At 40.0% G+C, this 15699-nt stretch overlaps 1 protein-coding gene across 2 annotated transcripts in view; it reads right to left on the bottom strand.

Annotated features, from left to right (window-relative positions):
• The window catches only part of Gsk3b (glycogen synthase kinase 3 beta), a 148577-nt gene that overhangs the window by 29860 nt on the left and 103018 nt on the right, over positions 1-15699 (bottom strand). For both annotated transcript variants that reach the window (XM_051149897.1, XM_051149898.1), the window contains exon 8: positions 4918-5013. In XM_051149897.1, the coding sequence (XP_051005854.1) occupies positions 4918-5013 (96 nt within the window). The remainder of the gene's footprint in view (positions 1-4917; positions 5014-15699) is intronic.

Raw genomic sequence — 15699 nt, 5'->3', positions numbered from 1 at the left:
CTGGGAAGCTTATCTAATGACTGATGCTCCCACATAACCCATGTGTACACTTAACTGCTGATTATTTTAAACTACCATGCCACAAACTTGGTGACAAATATTTTTGTACATTTATTTATTTGTTTGTTGTGTGCACGGCCACAGAGACAAAAGGACAACCTATGGTATTGGTTCTCTCCATGTGGTGAGTTCCTAGAATCAAACTCAGCCCATCCAGTTTTGGTGTCTTAACCTGCTAAGCCGTATTTCTGGCTCTCAATACGCATTCTGTTATCATGTTATCCCAGTGACACAGAAATTAAAATTGCTGTAATATATACAATGTGGCTTAATGGATACTAAAGCGGGTACATGATGATGAATAATCATGGATTACATGAAAAATGAGAAAATTTCATGAGACGAGATCTCTGAGGTAGATTAATATTTACTTAGCAAAGAAGAACACTATATGTGGGCTGTGAAGAGGGAAAGCCGCTAGCAAGAAGACGTAGAAGTAAGTGTGGCTTCTCCTGCATCAGTTAGGACAGTTGGATTAGATTAGAAAACCGAGCATGGCTGTATGTCCCTTTCAGGTGGGGTATAAGCTAGACAGCGCATATACAGCTAACTTACTAAGTAGTCTAATACAAGGACAAAAGAGGGGCCCTTGGGATTCTGTTCTCCTTCTTTCCACAAACCAGCTAAATAACAGATGACTTTCACCACTTTGTAAAATTATACAGGTGCAGGCATTACCTTATCTGACCTCAGGATTATTTGCTACCAGGACAAAAGAGAATATCTGAGAGTAATGTAAACAAAAGCTACCAGCTACACAATAATGGGAGTGGGGCACGCCCAAGACATCTACAGAGTGATAAGAGCAGGCATCCCAATCTACACACTGGACTTTAAATTCATTGCCTAACTGTATGTATTTACAAGATGGAGGAAGTAGAATAAGTAACTTGGAAAGGAAACAGTTCTAGAAACTAGATCCCTCAGGGAATCTTGGGGGCAGGTAGGAAAAGATCAAGAACAGTAAGTCCTGGATGGTCTGCATCCCAGACGGGGCTGGCCCTGAGAAGGATGGAATAACCAGTTAATAACCATACTGAAAATCATAGTAAGTCAGGCGGTGTGATCCCCCTTGTCATGCACTCCATGGCCAACTCTGCTAAAGGCTATGAGGAGTCTGGGCAGTAAGATGGGTAATGGGGTGCAAGGAGGAGGACGAACTGGCCCTGCTGACTCTGAGGAAGTGAGATGAGTAAGGAGGTTGTTCATGGGTCTGTACTACTGCAATGGCCTAAACCAAGGCCAGGAAATGAGGCAGAGGTACGAGAGAAGGCAGAAGTCTCCTGGGAGTAGAGTGTTTTCCATTTATGCAGGACTGAAATGAGACAATCCTTTATAATCATTTTAGCTCTGTTTTGAAAAGAACCTGAAGAAAAGGCAAGGCAGATAATCACTATTATAAAACAGAGACATTGAAGCAGCAATAGTATTTAAACTTGACGTCTTTTCTAATGATCCACCAGGTTAGCCATGCTTCCATGGACTAAAGGCAGGATTTAAGTTTTTTCTCTTTTCCAACTAAATCTCTGTATTGAAGTCTTAGTTGTATCTCTTCTTTTAGCTTTCAGTCTGGAATTTCTTCTTTGACATATTCAGCACACACCAAAACATAAGCCTCCACTTCTTTTCCACTTAACTATTTAGTGCTTTACCAACGAATTAGGCTGCACTAGCTATTCTATAATTTTTCAGATATGTTTAATTTTATGTGCATGTGGGTTTCCCTGCATATGTGTATCTCTGTCACACGTGTGTCTAGTGCCTGCAGAGTTCAGAAGAGGAAATTGGGTTTCTCGGAAATTCTGGGAACTGAGCCCCCAGTCCTCTGTAGGAGCAACAAAGGGCTCTTAAGGGCTGAACCAACTGCTCCAGCCCCCAACTGGCTACTACGTAACAATCAAGGGCAACACGTAATGTAGCATGCTGGCAATTCTGTTTTTCCTCTATCTCTCCTGTACATCCATATCCTCTGTTTTTGAGGAAGACAGTTTTCTCTTTAATCTTTCTGGCTGCCTCTTTGAGTATACACATTACTCACCCTGCAGAATAGCACGTTTGGAAAAAATGGTTTGTTTTTAGAAACATGGCAGACTTAAATAGTTGTCCATGACGTGGATTTCAGTGAGAGGATTTACTGAGGATTACCCTGCAGCCAAGAAGCCAGGGCTCCCACTCTGGCGTGGTTAGGAAAGAAGGCTGAAGTGGATTCTAAAGGAAGACTGCAGAAAACACGGGCATTCTTGTTTCTCTGTTTCTCCAGAGCCAGAGGACAGGGTATTTGTTCTTAGCGAGTGTTAGATACGCTTTTTACTGAAGCTACTGGCTGTTGTGTACAGGCTGCACATCTCAGGTTGCTGTAAATACCACAGCAGGAGAAGACAGGAAGAGGACTACCCGTAGGAATCTAAGTTCTACGTTTTATTTCTGAAAATTTTTCTCCAAAAAAAATTCAATACAAGCATATTCTAACCATTTATTATCTAATTGGAGCCATGTACTATACTATGTACTATGCAAGTTTCTGTGTATTAAAGAGACATCAATACAAATTTATTTATTATGAAATACATCTGCACGAAGGCAATGCCAAATTGTCAAAGGACACTATATAAATGAGGGGTTCATGGCAGTTTTAGTATAAAAGGTAAGAGAATTGAATAATTGTTCTATACATGGCATAGAAATAAAGGCAGAGTGCCCAAGCTTAGGATAAAGAGCTACAGCTCTTTCTGTTGGCCACATTTTATAATTACTATTATTCACATTTTATTCTGGACAGTATTTCCATTGCAGAGAGAAAATTGGGGGTGGGGTTAAAGGATATGACACATGTCAATGTTGGTGGCAGTACTGACTGTTAAACAGGGTTCTGCTGTTCACACTGCAGCACTGTATTTGTCAGCTCAACCGTGTGTCAGCATGAATACCTCCCCTTCTTCCTGGATAGAAATGATTACTTAAAATATGAAAACGTTTACAGGCAGAACAAAAACTCCCACAAAATTATGTTCTTCCTATACCTATCTACACCTTTGGAATATATCACTGCATTTAATACCCAGAATTATCTATTATTTCTGCCTAGCTGGGATTACAGTATACTATAAATCACTCACAATAGACAGTAGTGTAACAATTCTGGTAGACTCAATTAACTTAGCCTTTAAATCCAAACAGGTCACTGAGCATCCTCTGGGTTTAGAGCCACATCAAAGATCCCAGGTATTGCTTTACTTAGCTCTAAAATGAGCCTTAAATACAAAGGTCCTAGACCACTTTACCGAAGGCCAGTGCTCAGCATGAATTTTAAAGTGAAGGGGACTTGGTCTCTTGGACGAATAAAAACCTCAACTTCTATGTCTGCCACTAAAATATTACTGATGTCTTTGTTTAAACAGGAAAGAAATGATGAGTGTTAAGTAGTTCCTGTAGAGAGGTTATGCGAATGTTAAAGGAAGCCCCTGGAATCACCATGTAATTAGGAGGGTAACAGAACAGAAGACCAAGAGAGGCACTGTGGTGCTTTGAATAGACTGAAGGTGAATGCTTGGCCACAGGGAGCAGCAGCAGGAGGTGTGGCCTTGCTGGAGGAAGTGTATGCTGTAGGAGTGAGCTTTGAGGTCTCCAATGCTCAAGCCTGGCTCAGCACTCAGAGTTCTTTTCCTGCTGCCTGCAGATCAAGATGTAGAACTCTCAACTACCTCTCTGGCACCATGTCTGCCTGCGCGCTGCCACGCTTCCCGCCAGGATGATAGTGAACTAAACCTCTGCACTGTCAACCAGCCCCAATGGAATGTTTTCGCTTATAAGAGTTGCTGTTGCTGTGGTCGTGGTGTCTCTTCACAGCAGTAAAGCCCTAAGACAGGCAGGCAGGATGACAGGGAGGATGAACTATGTCATCTATAGCCTTAAATTACTTCACTGCTTAACCTAAACGTTTTATACAGCCAACTAAATGAACTTGTCAATGTATGCAACCAGTTATGTAGACAATTTAAAATTGAGTCTTGTTTGAAATACCAATTTAAAAGCTGACTGTCTCTAACGCAGTGTCTGCCTGAGTGATGCATGGCACATGAGCATGACTGAAAAGACCCAGCATTAGACACACAGCCTTGTGCACACAAGAACAAGGGTTAGTTTAACACCAGGCTGTACCAGCTGCTTGTGAAGTTTGGATTACTGGATTTCTAGCTCCTGCTAGAGTTTCTGAATCTGTAAAATGAGGAAGCTACAAATGAACTCCATCTTCAATACTAACACATTCTTTTTTTTTTCCCCCTTTTCTCTTCTTTATACACTTAACCCTCATAATACAAGGTGGATTAACTCCTGGTTAGGCTTTTCCAATGGCTACCAACATCTTATAAACATGATAAATTACTTTCAAAATATTTATCTATCAAGATTACACCTGCTTTAAAAGTACTGCCTCTGAAGTACCAATAGGACAGCAAACAAGAAAACACATATCTATGAGAAGGTACACGTTTTGATAGTTTAAAAGAATAAAGAAAAACGTAAAGGTATCTTATTTGTGATAATATTGACCTGTATATCTCTACTTAAACCAATAAATTAAGTTTAGAACTTTAGGATTTAAAAACCCTGCCTCATTATTTTAATGTCATGGGTACTTTTTTCTTACTTGCAAATCAAAGTCAGGGCTGGAGACTGCCTATAGGCCACCACCAGGGACAAAGCACACCATGCAAAGCCCTGAGCTACTTCACGGAGCGCTGTGCATTTGAAATTGACCTAAGGCAGCTGTAACAGCTTAGCTTAAATACAATGAAACCCCCAAGACTTAATTAACTATTAGTTGATGTACTTTCTCAAAAAGTCATTCTCACTCACCTTTGTCCAAGGATGTGCCTTGATTTGAGGGAATTTGAATTCTGTATAATTCGGGTTCATTTCTCTAATTTGCTCCCTTGTTGGTGTTCCGAGGACCTACACAAAGAAAAAAAAATATTATCAATTCTTTCTTTCTTTCTGTCTGTCTGTCTATCTATCTACACACACACACACACACCAGAAATAAAATGAAAAATTGAGTCATAAAAAATTGCTTACTAGAAATATTCCAGGGTCTGTCATACTAGTTAAGAACACAGCCATCTGTAAGTCTAGTCCCAGGAGATCCTATACTACGATCTAGCCTCTGAGGGCACCAAGCACTCCCGTGCTGCACAAACACACATGCATGTAAAAAGTCCATGCTTATAAAATAATAAATAATTTAAAAACATTAGTCATCAGAGAAATGCAAATCAAAATGACTCTGAAATCCCATCTTGCACCCATCAGAATGGCTAAGATCAACAACTCAAGTGACAGCACATGCTGGAGAGGATGTGGAGAAAGAGGCCACTTCTTCATTGTTAGTGGGAGAATAAATTTGTACAATGACTTTGGAAATCAATCTGGCACTTTCTCAGAAAACTGGGAATAGGTCTTCCTCAAGATCCAGCTATTCCACTCCTTGGCGTATACTCAGAAGATGCTCCACCATACAATAAGGACATATATTCAGCAATGTTCATAGCAGCCTTATTTGTAATAGCCAGAACCCAGAAACAACCTAAATATCCCTCAGTTGAAGAATGGATAAAGAAATTGAGGTACATTTACACTCAGCTATTAAAAACAAGGAAATCCTGAAATTTACAGGTAAATGGATGGAACTAGAAATGATCATCCTGAGTGAGTTAACCCAGACACAGAAAGACAAACATTGTATATACTCACTTATAATTGGACACTAGCCCAAAAGGGATTTCCCATGAAAGTCTTCACTTACCAGGAGATAGGGATAGATGTGGGACTTCCTATTGGGACTCTAGGTAAGGGAAATATGGGAGAATAGGGAAATAGAAGGACCCAGAGGGTCCTAGAAACCCACAAGAAGAACATCATGACGGGCGGATCTGGAGCTGGGGGGTCTGCTCAACCTACTGCACCAACCAAGGACAATATATGCAGTGAATATTGAACCCCTATTCAGATCTAGCCAAATGGACAGGACATCCTCCACAGTTGCATGGAGAGTGAAGACTGACTCTGACATGAACTCTAGTGCCCCATATTTGACTACTTCCCCTTGGTGGGAAGGCTTGGTAGCACTCAGAGAAAGGATAAGCCACCAAGATGACACTTGATAGTCTATGACCATATGGTGGGGGAGAAGGTCCCTTTCTGTCACAGACCTAGAGGAGGGGAATAGGGTGAAAGAAGGAGGGAGGATACAAGTGAGGGAATAACCATTGAGATGTAATCTAAATTAATTAATTAATTTAAATAAATAAATAAATAAAAACATTCAAGTAATCCCCTGGCTTCCTTTTCCATTGTATCGCAGCACTGGTCTTAGCTACAGAAAGTGGAAAAAGTAACATTCAAGTTAGCAAGGCCCAACAATGCTGTAGTCTGGCATCTGTTGGCAAATTTCAAACAAGTCCATGCCCAAAGTGAGACTCTAGGTTTGAATCATAAATATATAAAAACAAGAAAAAAAGGTAAAAATTCAGGGTCACATTAGACAGGTTCTACCTAGAGAAACAATCCATTGCAATTGTCACATCTGAATAACACTGTAAGACCCAGACTCCGTCTGTTCTGTTACAATGCCAATTAGGAGAAGCTGTGTCAAGGACTCTTATGACTTCACTCAATCAGTGAATATTCAGAATGTCACTACATAAAAGAATCTACATGATGATCTAGAGAAGACATAAAGAACAAGACAACTCAGATAGCTATTTATTAAAATATAAATAAATACAATAGAAGGCAAAACAGATTTGGTACTTCTTTGCCTCTAGACCTTTACTAGGCACTAGATACAAGGAAGGCTGCAGGAGACAGGCCTACCTAAGGGAGAAGCATCACACACACACACACACACACACACACACACACACACAAACACACACACACGACTTCACATATTACTCATCTTCATTATTGTAGAGCTCAGTACGAAGTAAGTTTGTTTATGAGACAGGCCCTCACTAGATAGGCCAGGCTAGCCTGGAACTCAAGAGATCCACCCAACTGTTCTGAGTACTGGGCTTACAGTCATGTATCACTATGACCAGCTGAAACAAGTTTATTGAAATAAAACATTACACTACTTACAATTTAATGCCAGTTTCACAGGAGAGTAATATAATATTAAATATTTAATTTGTGCTAACGACAACAAATAATCAGGGGTAGTTCTATAAACGTTAAGAACAAAGGGAAGAGGGGATCCAAATGGGAAAGGAAGAAGTCAAATTATCCCTATTTGCAGATGATATGATAGTGTATATAAGTGACCCCCAAAATTCCACCAGAGAACTCCTACAGCTGATAAACACCTTCAGCAAATTGGCAGGATACAAAATAAACTCAAAAAAGTCAGTAGCTTTCCTGTATACAAATGGCAAACAGGCAGAGGAAGAAATTAGGAAAACTACTCCCTTCACGATAGCCACAACAATATAAAATATCTAGGAGTAACTCTAACCAAGCAAATGAAGGACTTATTTGAAAAAAAATTTCAAACCTCTGAAGAAAGAGATTGAAGATGACATCAGAAGATGGAGGGATTTACCTTGTTCGTGGATCGGGAGAATCAACATAGTAAAAATGACCATCTTACCAAAAGCAATTTACAGATTCAACGCAATCCCTATCAAAATACCTACAAAATATTTTGAAGATATTGAAAGATCAAGTCTCAAATTCATATGGAGAAATAAAAAACCCAGAACAGCAAAAACAATCCTATACAATAAAAGATCCTCTGGAGGAATCTCCATACCTGATCTCAAGCTGTACGACATAGCAACAGTAATTAAAACAGCATGGTACTGGCAAAGCAATAGGCTGGTGGATCAATGGAATCGAATTGAAGACCCAGAGATGAATCCACACACATTTGCTCACTTGATTTTTGACAAAGAAGCCAAATCTATTCAATGGAAAAATGACAGCATCTTCAACAAATGGTACTGGTCTAACTGGATGTCTACATGTAGAAAAATGCAATTAGACCCTTATTTGTCACCATGCACAAAACTCAAGTCCAAGTGGATTAAAGACCTCAACTTAAAACCAGAGACATTAATTCAGTTAGAGGAAAAAGTGGGGAAGAGTCTGGGACACATAGGCACAGGAAACAACTTCCTGAACAGTACACCAACAGCCCAGGCCTTAATGTCAACAATTAATAAATGGGGCCTCATGAGGCTGAGAAGCTTCTGTAAGGCAGGAGACACTGTCAGTAGAACAAAGCGACAGCCTACAGACTGGGAAAAGATCTTCACCAACCCTTCATCTGACAAAGGTTTAATATCCCAAATATATAAAGAACTCAAGAAATTAAACACCACAAAACCAAACAACCCAATTGCGAAATGGGGCTTAGAACTTAACAGAGAATTCTCAACAGAGGAATATCAAATGGCCAAGAAACACTTAAAGAAATACTCGTCCTCGTTAGTCATCAGAGAAATGCAAATCAAAACGACACTGAGATTCCATCTTATACCCATCAGAATGGCTAAGATCAAAAACTCAAATGACACCACACGTTGGTGAGGATGTGGGGAGAGAGGAACACTTCTTCATTGCTGGTGGGAATGCAAACTAGTACAACCACTTTGGAAAGCTATCTGGCGCTTTCTCAGAAAAATGGGAGTAGGGCTTCCTCAAGACCCAGCTATGCCACTCCTTGGAATATACCCAGAAAATGCCCCACCACACAACAGGGACATATGCTCAACCATGTTCATAGCTGCTTTACACATAATAGCCAGAACATGGAAACAGCCTAAGTGTCCCTCAGTAGAAGAATGGACTAAGAAACTGTGCTACATTTACACTATGGAATACTACTCAGCTATTAAAAACGAGGAATTCCCGAAATTTGTGGACAAATGGATTGATCTAGAAATTATCATAATGAGTGAGTTCACCCAGAAGCAAAAAGAGACAAACGGTATATACTCACTTATATCAAAACACTAGTCCAAGGGATATGTACCATGAAAAACTTTACTTACCAAGAAAGTGGGTCAGAAGAGAGGACATCCTATTGAGACTTTAGGCAAGAGTAGCATGGAAGAATGGGGAAATAGTAGGACCCACAGGGTCCTGGAAACCTACAAGAAGAACTTTATGACAGGCAGATCTGGGTCCTGGGGTCCTCCTCAAACTAAGGCACCAGCCAAGGAGAATATAGGCAGTAAGCTTCGAACCCCTACCAAGACCTAGGCGACGAACATGATATTCTCCACCGTTGAGTGGAGAGTGAGATCTGACTCTCACACGAACTCTGGTGCCCCTTTTCTGACCATGTCCCCTGGATGGGGAGACCTGGCGGCACTCAGAGGAAGGATAGCAAGTTACCAAGAAGAACTCAATATTCTAAGAGCATATATAGGGGGAGGAGGTCTCCCTCAATCACAGACATAGGGGAGGGGAGAAGGGGGAAGTGGGAGGGAGGGAAGAATGGGAGGAAACAGGGGAAGGGCTAACAATCAAGATGTAATATGAATAAATTAATAAAATTTTTAAAAAGAACAAAGGGAAGATCATCATCTTCCCCCTCTTCCTCTTTTTTTTTAAAGTACACTTTTTTCTTTAAGATTATTTATTTTATGTATATGAGTGCTCTATCTGCATGTACACCTGTAGGCCAGAAGAGGGCTTCAGATCGCGGCAAGTTCTCTAAACAGCTGAGTCATCTCTCCAACCCCTCTTCCTTTTTTTTTTTTTTTTTAAAGATTTATTTATTTATTATGTAGACAGTGCTCTGCATGCTTGTACCCCTGCAGGCCAGAAGAGGACATCAGATCACATTATAGATGGTTATGAGCCACCATGTGGTTGCTGGGAATTGAACCCAGGACTTCTGGAAGAACAGTCAGTGCTCTTAACCGCTGAGCCATCTCTCTAGCCCTTGTAGCCTTCCTGGCCTGGAACTCATTGATATCTGCCTTTCCCTCCCTTCTGAGTGCTGGATTAAAAGCATACAGCACTATGCCCAGGCCACACTCCTCAGTTTTTGACTGGTTTATATTCTCTAGACATTGTTAAAACTTTCATAACTTCATTGACTTTTTAAAATAGATTTTTCTTCAAAAGATACTTTTAATAGAATATGATTGAGAAAAGATTGTAAGACACATTCTTCAACATATCTATTCTATATTAGGAACTGTAATGATTGAGAACATACTGGAGAGACATTTGCACTAACGTGTTTATTGCTTTACAATAGCCAAGATATGGGATCAATCTATGTGCATATCGGTGGGTGAATGGACACAGGAAAATGTGTTATGAGTATTATTTTACCATAAGATAAATGAACTTGTCATTAGAGACAACATAAATGGACCTAGAGGACGTTATAATAAACTAAGTCACCCACAGAAAAACAATTATCACACGTCCTATTTATTCGGGTTTTGTATCTATCTGTAGGAGTCTCCTTAAGGTCAGAGCATGGATTTTGTAACAGTGGAACAAAGCCTAGTCAGCAGTAATGGGATGAGGTTCCTTAGTTACACCTGCTGGTTGGAATCTCACCGCTGTATTTTACCTTTAGAACATGCACTTATGACCTTTAAGAAGCTTTCATTACTAACTTGCAGGCTGTCATTAAAAAATCCTATCATTTTCACAATCAATCAGGCACATAAAGAAACTCCTCAGCACATTTTAAAGCTGCCCACCCTTGACTGCACTAAGGCTACTTGAGGGGGAGAAGACGTCTGCACATCACAAAGTGCTCTAGATGTCATTTCTCTTGCTAAACATCGACCCACTCATTTTTCTACTCTTCTGGTTAGTTTTTTTAATCTTAAGAACAAAGCTAACTCTAGGCATTTGTTATTGTTGTTGCTGATAATGATGATTTTGATAAACCAGTTAAGCTGAAACAACAGGGAATTTTTAAAAAATTAATGCATATTTCTATTCTAGGCTAGATGTAGCAATACATGCCTTTAATCCCAGCACTTGGGAAGTGGAGGTCAAGGCTAGCCTGGTCTACATACAAGACCTAGGCCAGAGATCCACCCAAAAAAGAAACTGTGTTTCTAGACTCAGTCATGAAGGGCTACAGAAGTCAACAAACTTTGGACAAGTAGGTGAGAGATCTTCTGACCTACCGGCTAGTGTGGGCTGGTTTGTTTGTTTCCTAGGAAGGGTGGGAGTAAACAGTCTAGGCGTGTGGGCCACTGCTTCCGCTCACGCCCAGCTCTCCTGCTGCTGCACAAGAGCATTTAGAAACAAAGTTTACATAACATGGGTGCCGGCTGTACTCAGGCCTGGGTCCCAGGCGGCTGACCATTGATCTGTTCCAAACACTCCTAGGCATGAAAATGGAGGTCCAGATTGAGTATCTTTTCAGAGATAAAAAAAACTAGCTAGAGACAGAGGTAAATTTAAAGCTTTCCAGAGGAACTCAGGGTTTAGGGGATGATTTCAAAGAATTTAGTTATAAGGTTTAGTATTAAAGAAAACAATCTGGTTTCTAATTTCAGTGTTTACAAAAATGCTTAGGTTATTAAATCACAAAGAAGACTCAGAGACAAAGCCAGCTGTGAAGAGCTCCCACCCAGTGGTGGGTATTAGGCATGTCATTTACAAGACAGCTAGAAGTCAGGACCCAAGTGATCCCAAGTACAATATGAAACACATGAACAGACACAGACATTTAAAAAAGAGAAAGAGGAGCTGAGGAGTAACTTAGTTGGTAAAGTAACTCAGTGTCTTCTGCAAGGCAAGCATAAATACCTGAATTGGATCTCTGACAAGGCATGTGAAAAAGTCAGGCATGGTGGAGATAAGCAGAGCCCTGAGGGCATCCACAGGGAGAGACCCTGCCTCAAAGAGAAAAAGGGAACTGTGTCTGAGATGTGACACTCAAAGTTGTACTCTGGCCACCATTAAACACAGGTGTGTATGTGAAACTGAAAAAGAAGACTGGCTGCACAGGTGTGGTGGCGCATGCCTGTAATCCGAGCACTAGGGAGGCAGATGCAGGTGGTTCGCTTTGGGTTTGAGACCAGCATGATCCACAAAGTCTAGGACAGCCAGGGCCACACAGAGAAACAAACAAACAAACAAACAAACAAAAGACTGGCAAACCGCTTTCCAAATGTTTATCTTTTTTTTATGCCTACAAATATTACCCCCAGCCTCAATCAGAGAAGTTTCTCTTTGCAATAAACAACAGTAAATAGAGAAACTTAGGGATACTAAACCTGAGATGTGACCACCGAGTGTTCAGTGCTAACAAGGGTATTTATACCATTCCTTCTGAGGCTTGTGGAGAAAGAATGCAGGAGCAAGAAGACGGGAAAGGGCTGTGAAGTGTGGTCATCTGGTTATGATACAGCCACTGCAACCACGACCTCAGTAGCCGGGCTGCCCCACAAGTCAACAACAGTCTATCACGGATCTGGGGGAGGCTGCTAGCACTCTTTGTTGGCTACTGGTTAGATTCAGGGGGTGGGGGAAGTCAAGTCTTTAGTTGTACTATCCTTTCTGGAGAGCCTAGCAGGCTCCAATAGATAGGTTCAAAACCATGGTCACTCAGTGGTTCACAAAGGAAATCAGAACAACATGAATGTGACAAAGACACTTGTAGGGAGGAGGGGATATTGATATGGATGATAGAGGGTAAGAGAATAAGTAATTTGAATGCATTATGTATTTGTACAAAATTGTCAAAGAACCAATTTAATATACGTTTTCAAATAAAAAAATTTAAAGGCATTAAAAAAACAGAAAAAGGCTGAGATGGAGGTCCAACTGGCTGGACAGGTCCCATGGAGAAAAGCATTATGGAAGTCAAGGAAGGTGAATAGGATAAGCCACAATTGTCCATAACTCCTTAAAGTAAAAAAAAAAAAAAATGAGGGAGAATTTGTAAAAATATATCAATTTCTGGGTCAGGGATGTAGCCATAGTCTACCTGCTGGGCAGAGATAGCCCTGAGGTTTGATTACCAACACCAAACCCAAAACTAAAACAAAATAAAAATCTCTTGAACTAATTATACCACAAAAACAAACTTAAAATCTTTTGAGTTGTATGAGTACATTAATTTTTTAAAGATTCATTTTATATGGAGCACTCTATTTACATGTATGCCTGCGTGACAGAAGAGGGCATCAGACATGAGTACAGATGGTTTTGAGTCACCATGTGGTTGCTGGGAATGAACTCAGGACTTTTGGAAGAGCAAACAGTGCTCTTCAATGCTGAGCCATCTCTCCAGCCCTAAATACATTATTTTTAATAGTTATAAAAATAACAAAAATAAGCTGGGCGTGGTGGCGCATGTCTTTAATCCCAGCTTTTGGGAGGCAGAGGCAGGCAGATCACTGTGAGTTCAAGGCCAGCCTGGTCTACAAAGTGAGTCTAGGAGAGCCAAAGCTACACAGAGAAACCCTGTCTTGAAAAACCTAAATAAATAAATAAATAAATAACAAAAATAGTAAATTGTTAAGAAAAAAAAAATACTTGACAACTTGAAAAAAGCTAATTTAAATACAACTAACCCATATGATGGAAATTCGACTTAGTAAACATGTATCATGAATTGTTAATAATATGTCTTCAGCAGCACATGGAAGAGCACAATAATCTATCTGGTTATTGAGATCATAATTATATTTTATAAAAATTAAGTTAATAAAAGGAAATGACAACTGGGTGTGGTGGCACACATCTTTAATCCCAGTACTCGGGAGGTAGAAGCAGGCAGATCGCTGTGAGTTCGAGGCCAGTCTGGTCTACAAAGTGAGTCCAGGACAGCCAAAGCTACACAGAGAAACCATGTCTCGAAAAACAAAACAAAACAAAAACAAACAAACAATAAATAAATAAATGGAAATGCCAGTCCAGGACAGCCAAGGCTACATAGAGAAATCTTGTTCCAAAAAACTAGCTAAATAAATAAATAAATAAATAACTGTTTTTATAACCAAAGGATTAAAATGTAGAAAGTACGTTTGCTATGATAACTCCAAGGTGGAGTTGCCACTGTAAAGCAGTCAAAACCTGTGAGTGTGACTTCTGTACAACTGCAGTTCAGGAAATAAATGCGGGACGAGAACTTGTGTTATTAAAAGGTGGTGGTTTGAGGTAGGCACTGTATCACAGAGTTCTGCTTCTAGCCACTTGGAGGGTAGTACTTCAACTGGCTTCCAGGAATAAAGAAGTTAAAAAAACAAACAAAACCCACAGCAACCTGAGAATGAAAAAGCAGTTTTGAAGTCAGAAAATACAAGCAAGATACAGCTCCAGAAATGAAAGATGACAGAATTAGTGCATAAGAACACTGAATTGGCTATTGGACATTTTCATATTTCCTATGTTTGGAATAAGGACACACACACACAAACACAAACACACACACAATATCCTTATACATATATATGGGTCTGAGGAATGTGTGAAGGATTGGGGGTTTAAAAAAAAAAAAAAAAACAATCAGAGCAGATGTGAAGGGAAAAAACACACATTTGAAAAATGACAAAAAGTTTCTCAGCCGGGTGTGGTGGCTCACACCTGTAATCCCAGCATTCAGGAAGCAGAGGCAGGCAGATCTCTGTGAGTTCAAGGCTAGCTTGGTTTACAAAGTGAGTCCAGGACAGCAGGACTACAAGAGAAATCCTGTCTCAAAAAAAAAAAAAAAAAAAAAAAATCTCATTTGATAAATACCATGAATGATTCATAATCAAAAGACTTGAAGAACCTCAACTATCATGAACGCATCATGTCAAATCATAAGAGATTGACAGAAGTCACTAAAGGGAAAATGTATAGGCGTATTAAGGGAAAATGGGGAAAGGGTGGGGCTTTTAATTGGGTAGGGAGGATAATGCAGAAGAAGAAGGTGGTGGGAGAAATAAATTAACACTAAGGATGTTAACATAAATTATTCTTAAAAATTAAATGATGGGGGTGGCAGAGTTAGCTCAGTGGTTAGCAGCACTGGCTGCTCTTAAGAGGACTGGGGGTTCAATTCCCAGCACTCAACATGGCAGCTCACAACCATCCATAAATCTAGTCCTAGGGGATCCAAAACCCCCTTGGCGGACAACAGGCATGCACACAGTACACAGATATATATGCAGGCACAACAGCTAGAGAGATATTTAAGTTGTACTGCAAAGGATGAAAAGAAGATACAGAGGACACTAGGTTGTATGTGAGATGATATGTTGTTGTTATTGCTGTTATTATTGTTGTTATTAAAAAAGTTTTTAATCCTATAACAACCACTAAACAACATGAGAAAATATGGCATTATTATTATTATTAAACAGTTTTTAATCCTAGAACAACCGCTAAACAACATGAGGAAATATGGCATCATCATTATCATCATCATTATTATTAAACAGTTTTTAGTCGTAGAACAACCACTGAACAACATGAGGAAATATGGCTTTAGAAGCCACGGTAGTTTATCCTTCCTGTCACCTTGACGGGATTTATTGTGACCAAGGAAACACATCTCTAGGAGTCTACGGGAGCTTCCGTGAGCTAGGGTCCTGGCATCTTTGGACAACGGCATTCAAAGCATTCGTTGCTATCTGCTTCCTGGCTGTGACTGAAACGTGG

This window comes from Acomys russatus, chromosome 8, assembly GCF_903995435.1.
Source record: "Acomys russatus chromosome 8, mAcoRus1.1, whole genome shotgun sequence".
NCBI classification, from domain to species: domain Eukaryota; kingdom Metazoa; phylum Chordata; class Mammalia; order Rodentia; family Muridae; genus Acomys; species Acomys russatus.
This window is presented reverse-complemented; position numbering and strand designations above follow the sequence as displayed.